At 42.8% G+C, this 23,189-nt stretch overlaps 1 protein-coding gene across 2 annotated transcripts in view; it reads left to right on the forward strand.

Annotated features, from left to right (window-relative positions):
• Window positions 1-9,178: 9,178 nt before the first annotated feature.
• The window catches only part of GOLIM4 (golgi integral membrane protein 4), a 56,829-nt gene continuing 42,818 nt past the window's right edge, over window positions 9,179-23,189 (forward strand). For both annotated transcript variants that reach the window (XM_081910985.1, XM_081910986.1), the window contains exon 1: window positions 9,179-10,207. In XM_081910985.1, coding sequence (XP_081767111.1) covers window positions 10,021-10,207 — 187 coding nt within the window. In that variant the 5' untranslated portion in view covers window positions 9,179-10,020. The remainder of the gene's footprint in view (window positions 10,208-23,189) is intronic.

Below are 23,189 nucleotides of genomic sequence, written 5' to 3' on the forward strand. Positions count from 1 at the left end.
GTTGGAGCGGTACCTATTTATCTACTTGCACTTTGACGTGCTTTCGAACTGCTAGGTTGGCAGGAGCAGGGACCGAGCAACAGGAGCTCATCCCGTCGCGGGGATTCAAACTGCCGACCTTCTGATCAGCAAGTCCCAGGCTCTGTGGTTTAACCCACAGAGCCACCTGTGTCCCTTTTGGCACCAAGTCATACTGAACCCGAACAATGCAGTGAGGAAGATGCTTTCTCAGTGGCAACTTGTAACACCATTTAACACAGGGGTGGGGAACTTTGTAGCCCAAGACCTGCAGAAATGAAAAGTGGGTGGGACAACAGATGTGATTTCTAACTTTGTAGAGAACTTTGTACAGTAGGCTGCTTTCCGGCTATGCAACATTCAGGGTTTTACGCACAAACACATCCCTCCAGCCTTTGTTTGGGCAAACAAGAGGCATTACCACTGTAGTGTCGTGGTCAGAGTGTTAGAATTTAAGTTTTAAAGTTATTGAACTTAACTTTTATACCCATCCTGAAATAATTTTAAAGTCAACTGGGCATTACATCAGTTAAGGGAGATGAATTGTGAAGAACTTTAGCAATCATCTGAATTTTCTCCGTATTTGAAAGAACTTGGGTTTGTTTGTTTTTTAATGCCCAGTGCTAGGCTGTACAGGCAAGAATGTACTCAGTAGTGAATACCAATGTAAGCACACATTCAACAAATAGCCCAGTCTCTTTCTCCCCCTTTCAGTAAAATAGAAGTATTGACAACTTAAAACCAAGCAAAATAAAATACAACTAATTGATGTAGTCATCTGTACGGGCCAAATCTGTGCGGCTACAATGCAACCTTGTATGTGAGTTTTAAAAATCAAAACGAACAATGCCAAGGCTGCACTAATCAATACAAGCAGTTAATAGTACAACTATAACAACTAATGGATTTTTATTTTTTACAGAGCCTCATACGGAAAATAATCAAACAATACACTTCTTTGTGAGGCCTTTTGAAGCACCATGATAGTGCAGCTAGTAACATGAACAGAGTGTTAGTAGCCATTCAGTAGACATTCATTCCCTTCATAATTACTGAGCTGGTGCCATCTGGTGGATAATATATAGATCTACAGTAAGACCTGAAAAATCAATAATTTATTGAACAAGGATATTTTAGGTTCTTTAAGCAGTCTGCTGCTATCTTGCAGGTAGGATTCGATGGCACACTGGTAAATTCAGAGTGCACAATTAAAGTGGATTTGGACTTGTGTGAAACAAACTTGCTTAAAAAGAACACATGCATTATTATTACTTTTGGCTGAAAGGCAAGTGTGAGATAATTGCTTGACAGCATGCCAAATAACTTCATTTCAAACAAATCATAGCGAGTACTTAATAAACAGCCAACATCATATTAACTCCCCACATATTTTTTTGCAAACAAATCAGGATGAACGCTCAGTAAACAGGTTGTCTGGAAGCAACCTAAGGAACCAGGGCCAGCCCAATACATTTTGGTACCTGAGGCTGTGACTCCACCCCCCTGGGTTCTGATTGGGTAACCTGTTTAACTATTTCACCTCCAGCACTCTCATATGTTAATGCCACATAGGTGAAACACCAAATGGTGTCCCTGCCACCAGGGAAGAAGGGGTGAGTGAAGATCTACATGAGGAACAAGGGAGAAATAAACATGGTCATTGCAGTTGCTGCCCCTTCAGACTCTGCTGCCTTACCTTATGGGTGGGCTGACCCTGAAATTCCTTGATCTGATAGGTCTTAGAATTTAATCAATGCTTGTCTGTAAAACAGAGCAAGCTAGAGAGAGGGTTTGATTTATTTTTGAATCACACAAATGTATATTAGGTCATCAGAATGATGCCGCCAGGGTTCATTGTATTTTTTATTATTTTTTTTTAGATATGAAAAAAAGTCCATGGTGGGACAGAATCCTGCCCCCCCCCCCCCGTATCACCTTCAGGCTTCTGAAGACTATCCAGTGTCACAAGGCAAGGCTCCAAGGCAAACCTTAAGCAATATTATAGGATTGTAAGTGTATAGGATTGTATCAGTGCAACAGTTTTCACCAAATAATCCTAGGAATTGCAGTTTTCACTTAGAGAATTACAGTTCCCAGAATTCTTTGGGAAGAGAGCATGGCTGTCAAACCAGGTTCAGTTTTTTTGGGGGGGGGGTAGGATATGACAAAGAATATGCCTTAGCTTAGTTCAGCCTCCCTCAAGCTGGGACCTCCAGATGTTTTAAATTGCAATTCCCATCAACCTCAGCTAGCATAGCTCCTTGGACTGGGGATGATGGGAATTGTAGTCCAAAACATCTGGAGAACATCAGGTTGAGGAAGACTATCCACCCTGTTAAAGCTCATTTCCCCCAAAGAATCCTGAGAAGGGTCGTTTATTAAGGGTGCTGGAATTGTAGCTCTGTGGGGCACAAACTATAATTCTCAAAATTCTGAGCAGGATGCTTCAAGGAGTGGCAAAGGGATATATCGAGGTTTATCCGGCAGGGGAAGAAACCCCGAATTAAATATAAACTCTTAACAGATATTAAAGATATAATAGGCAGCTACCAAGGAAACAAAGGACCCATGTTGAGGTTGACGGAAGTCAAAACATAAAGAAGGAAGTTATTTTATTTTTATGTAACAATTTCTTAATATTTGATGTTATGTTTTTTGTTTGTTTTTTGAGTGTTGTCTTGTTTGAATGTTATATATAAAACTAATAAAGAGTAATTAAAAAAATAATTTCCCAGGATTCTTAGGGAGAGGGAGTCTGTTTTAAAGGTATGGTATGTATTTGGCTAAAATCTTTCAAATACTTATTTAGGAAATAGATTCCCCCTGTTAGTGCACTGGTAATCCAGAAGGTGGCACTCAATAGCTGGCAGTTCCCCCTCTGCGGTTTCCAAACTAGTGCCACACAACATTTATCAAACGATGCTCACTATGAAAAATGAGGCTTCAAATATGGTGTCTACAACTGCAGTGAAGCTTGATATTCAGAAGTAAGGGACATCCATGTTTAGGTAGGCAACATCCACATTTCTTTTTTGATCAGCTGATCAGCTTCAGTTTGGCTGCTACTTAGAAAGTAAGTATGCTGCTTAATAAAGAAGTCAAGGTGCGACCACTACTAAACCTAATTTCCTAAGAAGATGAGGATGAGCCAAGCAGGACCTGCAAAAAAAAGTTGCAATGTGGGGTTCTCATGTTCATGGTTACAGTCAGTCAATCAATCAGTCATGCCCTCCAGTCCATGTACTGTTCCACCAGGGTTTTCTATGTGTATTCAGCAGTCAATCAGCATCCCTTGACCACCAAGCCCAAGTAGACCTCTTTTGTGGGTTTGCCCCTCTTCAAAGCTCATGTGCAGGGCAAGATGGTGGTGGTCAGCATAGCTCAGCAGTTAGAGCATGAGACTCTTAATCTCAGGGTTGTGGGTTTGAGCCCCATGTTGTGCAAAAGAGGAGGTTGAACTAGATGACCCTTGCAGTCCCTTCCAATTCTACAATTCTATGAACTCTCAGTGTTTGCCCCTGTTTGTAGTCAGTGTACTTCTGTGAACATGGAGGCTGAAGAGGACAAAGACCATCTTGGCTGTGAATCCTGGAAGATCTGCTCTGCAGACTTTTTTCCTCCTGACCTGACAGAGTGGGTCCCTGACTGTCTCCAACTACAAAAGCTGAGGCTGATGAACAGACCCTTGGGTTGGGGTGATTTTTTTGGGGTTTTTGTTGGGGTTGTTGCTCTTTTTTGATATTACATTTTTGTATCCTTGTTTTAGATCTTATTACGATTTTTGTGGAAATTGCTTAATTTGGTTGTGTACTTTTTGAGGCTTTATTAATTATAACAATTTATTATTTATACCCCGTCCATCTGGCTGGGTTTCCTCAGCCACTCTGGGCGGCTCCCGACAGAATATTAAAAACACCAAACATTAACAACTTCCCTGAACAGGGCTGCCTTCAGACGTCTTCTAAAAGTCAGATAGTTGTTCATTTCCTTGACATCTGTTGGGGTGCATTCTACAGGGTGGGTGCCACGACCGAGAAGGCCCCCTGCCTGGTTCCCTGTAACCTCACTTCTCGCAGTGAGGGAACCACCAGAAGGCCCTTGGAACTGGACTTCAGTTTATGACTACTTTTGTTATGTTCACAATTTGTTTCAGGTTGTAAGCTGCCTTGGGCATGGTCTCAACTATGGAAAGGCAGCATACAGAATAAATTATGTATGCATGTATGATGTACATATGTAGCTACACCTATGAATCTAAAGTAATCTCCCCCCTTAAAAGTAAGTTTTAAGTTGGGCCTTTAAGTAAGGGCCGAAAAACATATGATACTAAAATTCTGCTCCTAACACAAGACGTACTTTGACTCTGTAGAGCCATTACCACCCTTGTAAATTTCATATTTCATTGTGTGCAAAGAAACATTTGCTTTTGTCAGGATTCTCAAAGGTGAGCAGGGAAGTATGAGCCATTTGTTTACCTTTGCCTGAGCACACATTTGAGGCCTGAAAATAGGCCATGCAAGCATGACAAGTTCCTGGTTGTACCATTCTCTGCAAGCCAGTAGCACAAATAGAATCCAATAATGTAGGCATGTTTACATTTAGATCTCTGTACAGACTAGCCTTGGGGACCCACTCCAAGTCAGAATGTCAGGCAAGTGTGGACACAGGTGTAAGCACTTACTTAAAATCCGACCACCTGCTCTTTGTTAGAAGGAATGTGGATGGTGATCAAGTTTGTAATGTGTGCATTTCTTTGTAATCTGTGCATTTTTGCATATCCTTCTCCTAAAGGCATAGGGCAGAATGTGGCTGTTAGGATGGTAAGTGGATCAGGCCGATGGGGTCAAGTGTCACCAATCCAGAAAGCACTGCATGGGCTGCCGGTGTACTACTGGGCCCAATTCATGGTGTTGATGCTAGCATATAAAATCCTCAAGGATTTATGTCCCAGCTACCAAAAACAGCACTTCCCCCTATATCAGCCATCTAAGACCCTTCGACCAGGAGGTGGGGCCTTGTTGGTGGTGCCAAAACTGGGAGCTGACCTGTGACAGGGCCTTTTCAGTGGTGGCTCCCCATTTGTGCAATGCCTGCCTTGGTGAAGTGCATCTGTCTCCCTCATTACTGACTTTCAGGAGAAAACATTGAAAACATTCCTGTTTAGCCAAGCATGTGATGACTGAAAGACACAGTTGCTGGTAATGCTTGGGACTGTTTTTTAAAAGTTAAATAAAAGTTTTATTATTGATATGTTTGATGCTCTGGGCTCCTTCGGGAAGAAGGGCAGGATATAAATTGAATGAAATAATAATAATAATAATAATAATAATAATAATAATAATAATAATAATAATAATATCCCTGCCAGAGTCAGACCACAGGCTCATCTATCCTGTTTCCAAAAATGGCCAAGCCAGATGTACCAGGGAGTCCATAAATGGAACATAAAGGCAACATAAGGCTTGTCCCCAAGCACACATATATAGCAAGCTGTTTCCAAGGACGTGGTTCAGTTTAGCTGCTGTGACTAAAAGCTGTTGATAGGCCTCACCTCCCTGAATGTGTGTATTCCACTTTTAAAGCCAGTGAGGCCAGTTGCCACCACATCATGTGAAGTCCAGGAGATAATGATACATGAAGAAATACTTGCTTTGGTTTGCCCTGAATCTACTGCATTACACCAGGAGAGCTTGAATTCTCATGTTATGACAAGGGAAGAAGCAAAAACCTTTTCCTGCTCATTCCACACTGTGCTCAGATTTAAAAGGCTTGGTTTTTTAAAGAGCATTTCCATAAAATGCAGCAATTATAGCCTAAGTGCAGCCTTATAAAACTATACACACAGAATTGTTTGCACACCATTCTTTTAAAGAACATGGCTTCTCGAAACAGACCCTCAGAAGACCCTGCCACAGCAGGACAGAAAAGTATTTGCGTGCTAGGGAAAGGAAAGAGAGAGGGGACCTGCCTAGCATCCAGTTGCAGGGAGTTCCTCAACCTGGGAGCAGCCACCGAGAAGGCCCTCTCTCTCTCTTTTTAAAATGTTTTTATTGGTTTTTCCATGTATACTTCCTCTAACAGTATTTCTCTAACAATTTTCCATATTCCCCCCCCCCAACTTCCCACATATTCCCAGTTTGTTTTATTTCCATATTACTCACCCTGCGTGTTGTTTCTCAAAATTTTCCCAATACAGTGGTACCTTGGGTTACAAACATCTTGGGTTACAAACACTTTGGGTTACAGACTCTGCTAACCCGGAAGTAGTGCCTCGGGTTAAAGAACTTTACCTCAGGATGAGAACAGAAATTGCACGGTGGCGGCGCGATGGCAGTGGGAGTCCCCATTAGCTAAAGTGGTATCTCAGGTTAAGAACGGTTTCAGGATACGAACAGACCTCCAGAAAGAATGAAGTTTGTAACCAGAGGTAAAACTGTACATATAGTCTTACTTTTTGTTATATACAACCGTGTTTGTTTATTCAAACCCTGCCAGTGAGTCCAATTCTTTTTGTTGCCTCTTCATATATGTTGTAAATGGTCCCCATTCTCTTTTAAAATCTTTGTTATCATTTTCATGTAATTTATCTGTTAATTTTGCCAGTTCTGCATATTACATAAGTTTCCCTTGCCATTGTTCTTTCGTTGATATTTCTTCTGTCTTCCAAGCTTGTGCTAATATAATTCTCGCCGCTGTTGTTGCATACGTAATTTCCAATGTTCTTTTTTTAAATCTTGATCTTCAATTCCTAGGAGGAATGCTTCTGGTTTCTTAACAAGTCTTTTAAAACATTTTTTTCAATTCATTATGTATCATTTCCCAATAATTTCTAGCCCTTTTGCATTCCCACCACATATGATAAAATGTACCATCTTTTCCTTTACATTTCCATTTCTCAGAAGACCCTCTCTCATGCCCTCACCAAACATGCCTATGAAGGTGGCAGGACAGAAAGAAAGGACTCCCCGAAAGATCTCAAAGACCAGGCAGGCTCTAATAATAATAATAATAATAATAATAATAATTTATTATTTGTACCCCACCCATCTGGCTGGGTTTCCCCAGCCACTCTGGGCGGCTTCCATAGAAACCAAAAATACACTAAAATATCACAGATTAAAAACTTCCCTGAACAGGGCCTTAAGATGTCTTCTGAATGTTAGGTAGTTATTTATATAGGGAGATATGGTCCTTGAGACAGCCTGGACCCAAGCTGTATAGGGTTTGGTAGGTCCTAACCAACATTTTAAATTGTGCCCAGAAACAGGTCAGTAGGCAGTGGAGCTGTTGTAACAAGACTGGCAACTTTGTGTATGTGTGCGTGTGTGTGTGTGTGTGTGTGTGTGTGTGGCTAGTACGCAGGAGTCTGAGCAATTTAAATTTCCATATATTTTTGAGGGAAGCTATGATAATCACATAGATTTGTGTTATTTATGCATTTATTGCATTTTTCTCCTGCCCTTCCCCAAAGTTCTCCTCCTCCAAGTGCAACAATGCTATATGGTAGATTAGGCTGAGACATAGAAATTGGCCCAAAGTTTGAACTTTATGCCTGAGTGGGGAGCTCCCAAACTTTGTCAGTCACTGTACCACACTAGTTTCAATCATGTTGTAAATATGACATAATACCCCACTCCATATTATTAGTAAGGAAACTACACTGAAACCAATGGATTTATGATCAACTGGTTACATTTTTTTTTTTGCTGTATGTTCTAATAAACGTGCAATGCTTCTTTTGCCCATAGCAATTTACAGAAATTATGACAATTAGTCCTGCAGAGGAACTGAGGGTTTGCAAGGAATTCCAGTTGGATTTACCAGCTCAGCTTCTGCAAAGCTTTTTGTGATTGCCAGGAACATTAAAGGTAAAGGTACCCTTGATGGTTAGGTCCAGTGACCGACTCTGGGGTTGCCGCGCTCATCTCGCTTTACTGGCAGAGGGAGCTGGCGTACAGCTTCCAGGTCATGTGGCCAGCATGACTAAGCTGCTTCTGGCAAACCAGAGCAGTGCATGGAAATGCCGTTTACCTTCCCACCACTTGCACTTCTACTTTTATATATTTATAAAATTATAAATTATATATTTATAAAATTATAATTATATATTTAGTTTATTTCTTTGAAAATACCCAAATATTGTTGTTTTCATGAAAATTTAATCAAACGAGAAATCAGTTCAATAAATGGGTGACATCTCCTTTAAAAAAGAGATTAAAACTGAGGTACGTTCTATCATATGTGGTGTACTTGTAAAAGGGTAAAAGAGTAGAGTATTGGGAAATAATTCATAATGAATTGGGGGAGGGGGAATGTTTAAAAATACTTTCCCAAAAAAACCCAGAGCCCTTTTTTGTCGGGAATAATTCAATCAGAAAATTCCCAGGTGTCAAAAAAGGTTATTTATGTATGCCACTACTGCAGCCTGTGTTTCGTTAGTCCAAAAATGGAAAACGAGCTTAGCCCCAACTAAAGAATGGCAACTTAAACTGATGGAATATGTGCAGCTTGCAGACCTAACATATATAAGAAGAAAACATGAAGAACATGTTTAGAGAAGATTGGGAAATGTTTGTTGAAAATAGGGGGGGGGTGTATATAAAACGTGGGCAGCATTAAGATAAATTTAATAGTGTAAAGAAGTTTTGATGGATGGAATAATGGAATACTCAATGGTTTCGTTTATATAAAATATGCAGGGTTTTATGTTATGCAAAACGAAGCATGAAACGGAAGAAGCGATGTCATTGATATTTTAAAGTTGTTTAAATGAATATTCTAAAATGTAAAACAGAAAATTTAATGAAAATTATGGAAAATAAAAATTAAAAAAAGATTTAAACCCTCATATAAATATAAAGCAGTTTCACTAAAGTGGGAGATGTGCAAGCCCCCCACACGCTGCTTTCTAAAGCGGCGCGCGGGCAAAGACCCGCTTTAACAGGCGAGGACCTCCTGTTCGACGAGCGCCTTGCTCCCGCGACCCCGCCCACTTCCTCAATTCTCCCGCTCCAGGCTGGGAAAAGCGGCGGGGCGGGGCGGGAGCTGGAAAGCGCGGCTCTCGGTAGGCCGGACGGACGCGGCCTGCACCCAATGCGCGCTACAGCTGCCGGCCCGAGGGGCGGGGAGAAGCTAGCGCTGCGCCCAATGAGGCAGCGGCCTGAGCGGGACTTCCTTCGGGGATCCCGCTGGCGAAAGCAGCCTAGGAGTGGAGGGTGACACGTATGTGCGGGGCTGGAAGGTGGCCAAGGCAAGGCAGGGGAAGGGAAGTTTTTGCCCCCATCAGCGGAGGAGCATCAGCCGCCGGAAGAAAGTAACTTTAGCTCCCCGAGGGAGGGCGAAGGGAAAGGGATCCCCGGGGAGATCTTGCAAAGGAAAACTTCGCTTGGGAGGAACGGATCTTGGAGGGAAAGACGGGCAGAAGCAAGGGAACGTTGGGGGATCAGATCCTGCCCGTCCCTTCGAACTGTTCTTGCAGTTAGAGAAAGTACGAACCGATCTGGGGGAAAGCAGATCCGGAGAGATCTTTGCAGGATAACCTTGGGGATCGCCCTCCTAGAGACTCAAAGAGCTTCGCTCGCAAGGGCAGAGCTGCCTGGAGATGCCCGGCTTCTTCTGAGCTGCCTCCGGACACCCGCGCTCCCAAGGCTTCCCCCTCCGCGTACGCGCAAAGGGAGCGTTGGTTTCGTGGAGAGGGCAGGGGGCCTAGGGAGTGGAGCCGCTCTTGACCCTCCCCGGGGGCCCGAAAGGCTGCCTGCTCCTCGGGATCCCTTGAAGTCTCAGCCCTCCAGGTCGGCCTGCCTGCTGCGTGACCTCAGGTGCCTGGCAAAACTTGGCTCAGGTAGGTTAAAGTTGGCGCCAGGGTCTATGGGTCCAGCTCTCCTCCGAGGCCCCTCCGCCGCCTGGGCCGTTGCCCCTGATGCTGCTTCGTGCTCCGGCTGCTGTCTGAGGATAGAGGAGCCTTGAGGTGGACGGGCCCCTGGATCCGCAGAGGAAGGGACTATGGGCAACGGGATGTGTTCCCGAAAGCAGAAGCGGATCCTGCAGTCCCTCTTGCTCCTCATCGTGGTCTTCGGCTTCATCTACGGGGCGATGCTCTACTACGAGCTGCAGAGCCAGCTGAGGAAGGCGGAGGCTGTGGCCCTCAAATACCAGCAGCACCAGGAGTCTCTATCAGCTCAGTTACAAGGTAAAAGCTGCTTGGCTGCTCCCCCTCCGAAAGCTCTGCCTCCCCTTCCACTTTGGGGGCGGGGGGATGCTCCCCAAAGCTATTTTTATTTTTGTGTCCCAGCAAAGTGAGCCGTCCTAGTTCTGCAGCCGGTTACACTGGGCTGTAGCTCTGGCATGTAGTTGTGTATGCGCATGCGCTGTTGAAATTCATGGGAGCTTTGCGCATGCAGCGCTCTGTGGAATTTCAGACATGATGCAGCATCCGTACTGCCTTGTTGGGTTGAATCCTGGTCCATCCATTTCTTATCTGTCACCAGCAGGGAATGAAGGTGATGGAAATCCTCTTGTTTATGACCAGCACCTGCTACTCACAGGTGTACTGCTTCGGAAGATGGAGGTTCAATTGAGTTATTTAAAGCCAAACACTGCCGCATCTTGTAATTGAGAATTCCATAATTTAACTACAGTGGTACCTCGGGTTACAGACGCTTCAGGTTACAGACTCCGCTAACCCAGAAATAGTACCTTGGGTTAAGAACATTGCTTCAGGATGAGAACAGAAATCGTGCGGTGGCGGCGTGGCAACAGCGGTAGGCCCCATTAGCTAAAGTGGTGCTTCAGGTTAAGAACAGTTTCAGGTTAAGAACGGACCTCTGGAACGAATTAAGTACGTAACCAGAGGTACCACTGTATGCATTTTGTGAAGACCTTCCCTTCATCGGCATTACCCTCCTGCTGGTCAATGAAGTGGGTGGTGCTGACATCTAGTAGTATGAGAAGAGGAAAGAATGAAAAAGTCCATCTATTCACTCTTTGTGCCATTCATAAGTTTATGAACCTCTGCTGTGCTTCCCCTCCTTAGTTGTCTTTTCCCCAAAGAAGCAACAACAAAAGGCTTGACTTGCAATCCTATAGCCTTAATTGGGACTAAGCCCTATGGAAACACAATGGGAGTCACTTCTGAGTAGTTGTTTATTATGCTCATGTCTCACTTTTCCTCCAAGGAGCTCAAGGGAGCATACATGGATCCCCCCCCCCACCCCGCCATACTAGTGGCTCACCCAGTGAGCTTCATGGCTGAGTTGCCCCAGTTATAATCCAGCACTCTGACGACTGAACCACACAACATAAGATTGTGCTGTGAATTGGCTGTGGAAAGTTTCTTGGATTGTTTTCGTCGATCTGTTATTTCTGCAACTCCCTCTGTTTTCACATTACCAGAATGGTGCTCAAACGTGAAAAACCTTTCGATCGTGAACTTAGCTTGCACCCTGAGGATTCTGCTTTTTCATCTTCAGGGCTGCCAGTTCTGGGCAGACAGCCCGTACTTATGCAAAATATTTGGTTCAGCTGTGCAGGTATTAAGGACAAAAGTTTCCCTTCCCTTAAAGTACACATGGCACTGGGACGGGCAGAGTCCAGCGCCCTGATGGGGATAGAAAATGACCTGTATCCCGATCATTAGGTCAAACATTTGATAAGCAGAGGCAGGGTCATTAACCCCACTTCTGCACATATCAGCTGAGTAGGGGGTGGCATCTCTCAGTCTGGGTGTCTGTGCAGGGTTTGTGAGAGGCAGATTGTGTGATGACCACACCCACTGCGGACTTGTGGCCCCCAGAGGATTGGTGAATGCCAAAACTTGTTAACAACCCCTTCTTTTCTCCGTTGACTTTTCTAATTCCACCTGTAAGATTCATTGCCTTTTTATATTATTATTTTTTCATTAGGAACTTACACCTATTTTTTTTAAAAAATAAACATTAAATTCACTCATAGGCAGTTTACTTGCTTAATGAGCAAAGTGCTCTTGGACAAGAACAGGTAACTGCTAGCCCGAGGGTTAGATGCTGAGAATTTATCTGGCACTCCTATCAAAAGTTTCGTCAGGAGCTAGTAAACGATTTGCCACTGTTCCACGTTATCATGCTGTAATCAGGACAGTCAGGAAAACAGGAGATTACACTACTGTAAAGTGACAGAATCCTCAAATAAGATGCATGGAACATGTCCGTCCACATATTTCTATGCAATGTTAGTCTCAACCCATGTGCTCTATAACTTGGGAATCTGTGTTTGCCAGATGTCTTCAAATGTTATCATAAAGCTTTATCAGTTGGGAAGGGGTCTATTTTGTGATGAAATAGACTTCTACCCTTCTCTACCTCTGAGCTGCTGTCTGGAGTTTAGAGCAGCTCTCAGGAAGAAGAAAGTTGTCCATCCCAGCTCTTTGTTGTAATAAAAAGTTCCAGAAAGCGACAAATTGATGAGCTAAAATGTCTCTGTGCCAAGGTGATGTTTGACCATACAGGTTCTTATTTGAGGAAAATCGACAGCCGATACACAAGCTAAAGTTCTGTCTGTATTGTTGCCCTGCAGATTATTTAAAGTAGATGCTCTTTCAATTATTATTGAAAAAGGCAATGAAAACAGCCTTATTATTATTATTATTATTATTATTATTATTATTATTATTATTTTAAAAATCAGGTTTGCTGTTTGCTTGAGAAGCTCTCATATCCGAGCTATGAGCCTGCTTCTTCATTTTTATTTCATAAAATTTACGCACTGCTTTATTGTAAAAACAAACCTCAACGTGGTTTACAAAAAGACAAAACGATAAAATTATCAATCAGAAAAATTAATAAAAGCAATTTAAGACTTTTGAAAAGTTAAAATAAAAATAGACCGAAAACAGAATGAAATTCACACCAACTTTCTAAATGTCTGGGTAGGCTTGTCTAAACAAAAAATGTTTTTAACAGGCGCCCAAAAAAGTACAGTGAAGGCGCCTGCTTGATATCAAAAGCCTGAGATATGTCAGTGAACCGTCTTGGCAATAAATAACTGTGACATCTAGTGGTGCTTCATAAACACCCTTTCATCTTCCCCTGCTCTGTTTTTGCAATACGGGGCTGGCAACAAAACATGAGAATTTATCAAGTAGTTGGTAGACAAGCTTTCCTAACTGGTGGGCTGTGCATGGCTTGGTAAGCCACAAGTTGTACATCGTTGCTTTTTAAATTCCTTTTCTTGGGGGGCAATCGAATGCACTTCGCCTCCTACTGAATTCAATCAGACTTATAGGTAGACATTCATAGGAGTATGGTATCACTTTACTTTCTATGTGAATGACTTGGAATTATCTGCTTTGTGTCTTCAGAATGGATGGGGTTATAAATTTAAATTATTGAAGTGGGATCAATGTGTTGTTGCTGTTTTTTAAACAACAACAACAACGTTGCTGTGTCTTTTAGATGATTAGCTGTAAAAAGTAATGTTTGAAACAGGGATTGACCCAAAAGTTTCTAGACCATGTTAGTATAAGCCTACCAACTGGAAAATACCGACCGACATCATTCATATGCTGTTGACGTGATGATGGAATGTAAGAACGCTCCCCTGTGGTGTATTTGTGAGAATTAACGTTCCATGAAGCAATACCAGGAAGAGAAATACAGCTCATAATAAAATGTCCTGTTTAATATTGGAATATCCATTTGGTTACAACATAACACATGGAAACTTTCTCAATCACATCTTCTGAAAATGATTGTGTTGCAGATGAATATTGGAAACATATTTTTGAGTGCTAGTAATTCAGCTAAGGCTAATCAAGTCAGAGCATTAAATCGATGGACCAGTATAAGTAATAATTATAGTCATCTGTAGCATTTTATGTAGCACAGAGCCAAAACCTCATTTTGCACACGCACACACACACACACACACACATATAATCTCAGTCAACCAGCAATAGCCAATGATAGCTGCCCCTGTTGCAGCCCTATCAAACTTTTAAGTTGTTTAAAGGCTGCCTTTGTTTTCACTTGTAAAGTAGAGACAGTGTTTTATCTAAAGATAATAAGAAACAGATTATACCCTCTTGGGATTTTGAGAGTAATACACAAGAGGCGTGCATTCTTCATGGTTATGAAGTCTTCTCATTAGGTCTTGACTACTTAATTGTAGAAATGATTACCTGTGAAAAAAACGTTTGGGTGGAAAAATGTATTTCTGACCTCCATATCAGTAGAAGTATCTGAAATATAGAGAATACATGTAGAAAATGTCCTGAAGGAATGTCTCCATCCTCATTGTTCTGCTCGGACACTGAGGTCCAGCACTGAGAACCTTCTGGTGGTTCCCTCACTGTGAGAAGCCAAGTTACAGGGAACCAGGCAGAGGGCCTTCTCAGTAGTGGTGCCTGCCCTGTGGAACGCCCTCCCAGTAGATGTCAAGGCAATAAGCAACTATTTTACTTTTAGAAGACATCTGAAGGCAGCCATGTTTAGGGAAGTTTTTAATGTTTGATGTTTTATTGTGTTTTTGATATTTTGTTGGGAGCCGCCCTGAGTGGTTGGGGAAATGTTATATCACACTCACTACGTGCAGGTGTGTGCTTGTGACGTCGCATGTCCACGTTGTGGCGGCAGCGGTGGCCCCACTTCCTCCTTCTGTCCGCAGCCAGCGAGGCACCATTTCCGTAGGGAGGGGCTCAGACTCAGAGACTTTGGCTCCATGTCTGAGACCTGCCCCGCCAGAAAAGGGTGCCTGGCTGTGGAGGTGAACTTCTCTCTCAAAGGCAGCGCTGTTGCCGCCTGCCGCCTGTGCTCATTTACTTTATGTGTGCCCAGCCCCCACAATTATATTATTGTGGTTGCCCAAGCACCCATGGCCCTTGGAGATAGCCCCTATGTGCTAAATAAAGGTAAAGGTAAAGGGACCCCTGACCATTAGGTCCAGTCGTGACCGACTCTGGGGTGGCGGTGCTCATCTCGCTTTATTGGCCGAGGGAGCCGGCGTACAGCTTCCGGGTCATGTGGCCAGCATGACTAAGCCGCTTCTGGCAAACCAGAGCAGCGCACGGAAACGCTTTTTACCTTCCCGCCGGAGCGGTACCTATTTATCTACTTGCACTTTGATGTGCTTTCGAACTGCTAGGTTGGCAGGAGCAAGGACTGAGCAACAGGAGCTCACCCTGTCGCGGGGATTTGAACTGCCGACATTCTGATTGGCAAGTCCTAGGCTCTGTGGTTTAACCCACAGCGCCACCCGCGTCCCATGTGCTAAATACTGTCTTCTTTATGCTGGAACGTGAAGCATGCCCATCTTTTTCAGAAACTATTTCCAAGCTTCAATACTGTGTTGGTCATTTACCCTCGCTAGATTCAACGTACTGCCATCTGCCTTATTGCAGGGCGGATTCGAGGGGAAACCATATGTGGAATGAGTCTGCCCCTGCGGCTTGATGGAGGTAGAAACTGGAGAATAAAAAACTATTAGATCTTGAAGGGTATAACAACAAATTTGGGTGGCACGCGTACCTTTGGAGGGATAAAAAGAGAGTGCACAAGGGATTTTGCTGTCATATTTTTAAGGGCCCACTAATAGAGGTTTGGGATAGATACAAAAATATTCTAGAGCCGAAAACACCACACTGGTTATCACCGTTGGAGATGATAACCGTAAAAAAAGTCAATATGGAAGAAAAGTGGGGGAAGTATGAAGATATGGTTATCAATGAAGGAGGGAAGTGGAAAATTAAATCATACAAACAGATTAAAGTATTCACATGGGATTGGTTAAATTACTTCCAAATAAACGAGATGTTTAAAAAAGAGGTGAAGGAAAGGGGATATGAGGGAAAAGAATCGACATTCCAAAAAGAGATAATAAACAACGAATATAAAAATCTCTCAAAAATGTATAAAATATTGCTGGAGTGGAACACAAAGGATGAGGAAGTGAAGTCAGTGATGGTACAATGGGCAAGGGATTTCGGGTATAATATTCAAATGGAGGACTGGGAAAAGTTATGGAGAGTGAACATAAAATTTACGGCCTGTACACTACTTAGGGAAAACATGATGAAGATGTTATACAGGTGGTATATGACACCTGTAAAACTGGCTAAGATGTATAAGACAGACAACAAGTGCTGGAAATGTAAACAAAAGGAAGGGTCCTTTTACCATCAATGGTGGGAGTGCAAAAAAGTTAAAAGCTTCTGGGAGGAAATCTACAATGAACTGAAAAAAATGTTAAGTTATACCTTTGTAAAAAAGCCAGAAGCTTTTCTTTTAGGTATCGTGGGTAAGGACATTAGGAGAAAGGATTGTAAACTCTTCCAGTACGCGGTTACGGCAGCCAGAATTGTGATAGCCCAGAGGTGGAAGCAGGAAGAAATCCCAACGGTTGCAGAATGGAGAGCAAAACTGACAGAATATGCTGAGTTGGACAAACTAACAGAGAAAATAAGATTTTTAAAGGACCAAAACTTTATTGAAGACTGGGGGAAATTTGTGGGTTATCTGGAGAACAAATGTTTTGTAAATACAACGCTAGTGGAATTTAAAGAGGCACTGTAATGAACCAACAAGTATTGTTTATTTGAAATAATGTATAAAGGGTGGTAGGAATGGCAATATGAATGGATGGAATGTGATTTAAAGATCTAAATACGAATGAATGTCAACGACGTTGTAGGAAGTTCAAAATGAATGAGAGGTGTTGAAATATGGATATAATGTATAAATAATTGAAACTAATAAAATCTTTTTTAAAATGCAAAAAAAAAAAAGGAGGTAGAAACTGTCTCTCATGTCTTGTTATGCTGCCGTTTCTACGGGGATATAAGCTCGGTACTTATCACTCCTGTTATACAAAAATCTCCAAATGGGTCCGAACTTCAATGTCTAAAACACCTGCTAGAGGACAAGGATCTAGAAATCACACTAAGGGTGGCCAAATTCTGTGCGACTGCCATAAAACGTAGGGAACAAACTGTACTACCAGAAGGATTAAGGTTTTAAATGACAATTTTAGGTTTTATTTTAGTGATCAAGATTTAATATATATTTTTAACTGCTGCTATATCTGTATTGTCTCTGTTATACCCAATTGCAATTCAATGTATTCTTGTTGTGTTTTATGATTTTCCTGATATTGTAAGTGAGCTGGAACTGGTCTGTGACTGTAATAATAAAATTCATGCGGTACTGTGGACTAGAATGTTTGACCAATTACATTTACAGATAGGTAGCCGTGTTGGTCTGCCATAGTCAAAACAAAAAAAATTCCTTCCAGTAGCACCTTAAAGACCAACTAAGTTAGTTCTTGGTATGAGCTTTCGTGTGCATGCACACACTGTGTATCTGAAGAAGTGTGCATGCACACGAAAGCTCATACCAAAAACTAACTTAGTTGGTCTTTAAGGTGCTACTGGAAGGAATTTTTTTTGTTTTGACCAATTACATTGTAACAGTTACATAGATATAGTTACTCTCTTTTTGGACTCAGAATTTCATTCAGGCGACAGTCAAAAGCAACTGCTTCAGAGTTCCTGGGGAGTCATCAAATTCTGAACATGTACTCTAATGAGGGTCTTAAAACCTGGAGTGCATGGGTGACTAAGGCTGCTTCTCTGGGAGGAAGTCCAGCTGAACTCTGTGAGACTTACTTTTGAGTAGACATGCCTAGCTTTGAACTGCAGTGAAGTTGAGGTGTTGTATCCATTCAGTTTCAGAGATGCAGTTATCGGGACAAACCTGTGCACGCCAAACCTCTGTATACTGAAAAGGTACACAAAGCATTTTGGCCTAGTGCTGACTGTGAGGCAGATGGACCAAGTTGGCAGCTTGGTGCGTTTGACAAACATATTTGGAGAGCTGTTTCTGGAAATGAACATCATGTCCCTTTGTGAAGTTAAAATCCAACAACCCTTCTTTCCTGCGTGCCTGCCCCCCCCCGCCCCCCGGCCAGTTTGCTTTTGCCAAACTAGAAAATAACATGGCCTTGCTCCTGAAATGTACCAGTACAGGAAACTTTGGCACATTGCTGTCTTAATGTGGAGCAAATGCCGGGTCAGTATTTTTCTTATTAAAATAAGCGAATGCACAAAAGGCCGTTGCACAGAAGCAGTCAGTCAGAAGAGTAACAGATCATGGATCACAGAGCAATTTATCTGAGAAGGCGTTCCCAAGATAATTTAATACACATTAATTAAACTCTCATCATGCTCTGTCAAGCCTTTTGTTCACTCAAAGAGATGGCGGAAACGCAGCAAAGGGGGACTTTTTCTGACACAGTTTGTGTAAAGTGTGGAGATACAATCCCCTTCTGCATTTAACCATTTAAAAAAAAATATTACTCTTTTAATGAATAGTACACACATGAGAATGCATCACTGGAGATTAGTTGATGACCCTCAGCTGAACGTTGGGACAGTTGCCGTTGAAAAGCACTCTCTGCGGGTCAGTGCGAAAGTTTTGCCTTTCGTGTTCAGTGCGTGATGGCTCACTCATCTGCGTTGATGTGCACATTGTGGTGCAGTGGTTAGAGTCAGACCAGGGTTCTAGACCCCCCCTTCCCCAGCCATGAAGCTTACCGGTGACCTTGGGCCAGCCACTGTTCCTCAGCCTAAGCCTACCTCACAGGGTTGTTGTGTAATATATATAAATAATAAATTATCACTCGATGTTGCAACCATCAAGTGATTAACTAGTATGTGTGAATCAGTTCCCATTCTCTTCCATTCCAACCGATCTCCATTAAGTGGTTCTTTGCTTTTTGCAAAGTGATACAGTGGTACCTTGGTTCTCAAACGTAATCCGTTCCAAAACCAAAGCATTTCAAAACCAAGGCACGCTTTCCCATAGAAAGTAATGCAAAATGAATTAATTCACTTCCAGACTTTTAAAAACAACCCCTAAAACAGCAATTTAACATGAATTTTACTATCTAATGAGACCACTGATCCATAAAATGAAAGCAATAAATAATGTACTTCAGTCACACAGTCAGTAGCTGAATTGGGTTCCACGCAGCCACAAAAACAAAAAAAGAGCCGCAAAAACAAAAACGGAAAATAAATAGCAAAAACAGACAGACCTCAGTGTAACACTCAAAACGGAAGTGTGGCACTCAAATCAGAAGCGTAACACTAAAAACGGAGCCTTTGGCTTCCGAAAAAAGTTCACAAACTGGAACACTTACTTCCAGGTTTGCAGTGTTTGGGTTCCAAGTTGTTTGAGTACAAAGGCGTTTGAGAACCAAGGCACCACTGTATTTCCATGCAGAAGTCTATATAGCCTTTAGGTGCTTCTCCTTTCCCTGTACCACTGATCTGTAATCCGTGTCCCTCAAGATCACATCAGCAAGCAAGGGATAATGAAGACCATGGTGGAGAATGGTAACAGGAATGCTGTAAGCACAAATGTCTGTTCTGGCTGACTGAACAAATACCATGGGGTTATTCTTCTGCTCTACCTGTGTCAAAGCTCCATGGGAGACGGATATCAACCACTGAAAAAACTCCGTTGTAGTGAGTTAGGCTCTCCCCCCCCCCCCAGCACTAATTTAGGACTAAGTTCATAAGGCATGGCTACATTTGCATTTGTACCATTCTGATCAGAGGACTGGGCTCCTTAGCTGCAGAGTGCAAAAAGACTCAAATAGATGCAAAAAAGAGAGAGGCTGTTTGTTTATTTTTTAAAAAAAGAATGTAATAAATGGTTCTGGACCCGTGTAATCCAAATGCCCCTTGGGTAAAAGCTGAATCGCACAAGCTGCTTAAGTTATACAAAAGTAAGGTTTCGTATTTGACTGTTTCAATAATTTGTTCTGCTGTCCACAACTGCGGAAAGAGCAGATGACCCAGATGGACTGTTGTCCCTCACCTGGTTTCTGAGATTTCATCTGGCATTGCCTGTTTGCTTCCCAGTACCTTCTCACACATAAAGGACCCCTGACCGTTAGGTCCAGTCGTGACTGACTCTGGGGTTGCGGCGCTCATCTCACTTTATTGGCCGAGGAAGCTGGCGTACAGCTTCAGGGTCATGTGGCCAGCATGACTAAGCTGCTTCTGGCGAACCAGAGCAGCGCACAGAAACACCGTTTACCTTCCCGCCGGAGCAGTACCTATTTATCTACTTGCACTTTGACGTGCTTTTGAACTGCTAGGTTGGCAGGAGCAGGGACCGAGCAATGGGAGCTCACCCCATTGCGGGGATTTGAACTGCCGACCTTCTGATTGGCAAGTCCTAGGCTCTGTGGTTTAACCCACAGCGCCACCCGTGTCCCTTTCTTACACATAAGGCGTAGGCAAATCTGTCTGTTTCAGTTTCTCTCATCCCCACTCCCCCTTCTTAAGTTCAGGACAGTTCCACATTAGTTTTTTTAAAGCCATGAAAATTCACCAACCTTTTAGTGTGAATGTATTCAAACCTATACTAGTTTGTACAGTGGTACCTCGGTTTACGAACAGTCCTGTTTACGAACTATTTGGTTTATGAACTCTGCAAAACTGGAAGTAGTGTTCTGGTTTGTGAACTTTACCTCGGTCTAAGAAGGGAAGCCAAACGGTGGAAGGGCACCAGCGGCGGGAGGCCTCATTAGAGAAAGGGCACCTTGGTTTGAGAACGGATTTTGTTTAAGAACGAACTCAAGGAATGGATTAAGTTCATAAACCTAGGTGCCAGTGTATGCAGTTTTGGCCTTTGCAAATCAGCTTCTCCTAATATAAAACATTTTTATACAGTGTTGTTTTCTCTAATATATGCATATATTTATATGCACTTTACCACAGTATATGCATTCTTACACACGACTTGGCTGGAAAACTGCATTGCAAAATTGTGAGAAATGTGAATTTCAAAGGGTGGCTGTTCTTGCTCACATTTTGTTCTGGAAAGTCCAAATTTGCATTTTAAATACAAACTGAATATAATTTATCTCCCTGCCCTTATTAAAAGTTAGCCATGAGAAAAAAACCATATAATTTATTTCTATTTATTTAAACATGGATTTGTTGCATGGGGGGAATGGCATTTTATACATGTCTACTCCTAAGTAAATCTCATTGGCAATGATGGACCTTTCTCCCAGTTAAATGGATATAGGATTGCAGCCTGAAATGGTATACTGTATACTGTGTGTGGTTTATGTAGTCTTCATTGGGATGAAGACAATGCCATCTAAGCATGTATTGCTGCCTGCACGATTCGGGCAAAAATCTATAAATAGTTACCTATACTTTCTCCATTTACCAGTGTGGCTTTAACCAGTTGCTCTTTTGTGAAATGGATACTGATGTAATTTTGGAAGAGCAGGAATGTTAGCTCAGCCTGCCCAAGTGCTTAAAATAGGAATTACTCCGCGGTCTTCAGTAAGAATTAAAAACCCTGCATGCCCAAACGAGCTTCAGGAAATGTGATAGCATGGGAGGTCTAGACAGTTACCACATCGTTGTCCAAATAAAAGCGAGTGAACGGGTCATGGGGCAGGAGCAAGAGAGCATCTGAAAAGAGGAACAAATGAAAAGACAAACCTCTGTATCAAAAAGTGTCGTGTCATTTCACCCCCGGCCTGAAATAATCTTGCAATTTCCCTTTGGTCTTTGTTCTTAGATCTGGGCTTTCAATCCTGCCTACCAGTTTCCTGTGTTTGAAGGGCCAAAGCTTTGGCTTTTAGATTGTAAGCCTATGGGAGGTTTCCCCAGCCTGGTGCAATCCAGGTACGTTGAGCTGCATTGTCCCAAATGCTATTTAACATCTGTAAAAAGCAATTGGGAGCAGTGATCAGGAGGTTTGGGGCTCTCACTGCCTCCAGTGCTCAGTAAGGGCAATATGACCAACAATTTGACTCTCCTTAGTTTTGCTGTGGCCTGGTGATTATATAAAGCTGGTGGCATCACAGAGGTGGCCATTTTTGCTGATGGCACCGTATGCTTTCCCTGCCAAAATCTGGGCTCCATTCTGACAGTTCTCATAGCCTCACCTGTTTAGACAAGCATTTCCCTGCTCTGACTTGAATCTCCTGCTTTGATTGTTGTCTTAACGGTTATGCTGCGTTAATGGGCTTGAGTTATTTTATTTTTTAATCATGGATTAATGTAGTTGCATTTTTTAAAAAAAATAATTTGGTTTCTTGTTATTTTGCTGTTGGCTCTTAATTGTTTGAATGGCCTCTTTCATGAAAGGAAAGGTGGTATATAAATTCTATTATGAATAATAATAGTAATAAAAATAAGTCCCATCGTCCCAAATCAATGGCTATGCTGACTCTGGAACAGGGGTGGAGGAAGAGGGTGCAGTCGGTTCGCCCTGGGTGTCACTACTGAGGGGGGAGACAAAATGCCGGGCGACACTCACCGTGGAGCCTGCAGTGCGCCTGAGCCATGCATCTCTCCTGGGAGTGATATGGTGTCTTGGGCATCCACAGGCTCCATGATTCCCCAAACGGTGCGCCCACCGCCTCTCCCTCAGCTGTAGGGCAGCTGAGTGGGAAGAGGCAGGCAGACTCCTCGGATGCCCCACGGAGCATCCTGCCCTGGCTTGCCCTGCCCCTGGGCACAGGGCACGTGCGCCGCCCCAGGCACCCGATTGACTTGCTCCACTGCTGATCTGGAGGCATGATTTATTAACTTTGCAATTGTAGGACATCTAATGTTTGGGGAGCTTGATGATGATTATGATGATGGCCGCGTTATGTAGAAAAGCTTTAGCATCTAAAATTCCACCAGTGCATCGTTTTCTGCATGGACATAACACCGAAGAAAAGCCCTGTTGCTTCAGATCAAAGGGCTGCCTGATGCAGCGTCCAATTTCTGTTCAGCTTCTTAAAACCATTGCGGTCAATCTTAGACATGTTTATTTTACTTATTTGTGCAATTTAAATACTGACAAGTGGCTTAACAAGAAAAAATTGCGGTCATAAAAGCACATCTAAACTATAAGTGATCCATGGTATCAAAATACAGTACAGTACTAATTCACAACACTGATGTTCGGCAGGGGCGGACTTTGCTCTTTCAAATGTCAGCGGAGCCCTGTGCAAGGCCAAAGTTTGTCACCCTCTCACCTTCTGTTCTGCTCAGTTCACTACGTCATAGTTGCAATGCTTGGTGCCCAGTGTGGCAGAACCGGTCATGCTGCCCTAAGTCCGCCTCTGTGTTTGGTATTAATCAGGAAAAGGAACACTGATGGTAGTAGGGACACCTT

This window comes from Podarcis melisellensis (assembly GCF_964234715.1).
Source record: "Podarcis melisellensis genome assembly, chromosome: 5".
Classification (NCBI taxonomy): domain Eukaryota; kingdom Metazoa; phylum Chordata; class Lepidosauria; order Squamata; family Lacertidae; genus Podarcis; species Podarcis melisellensis.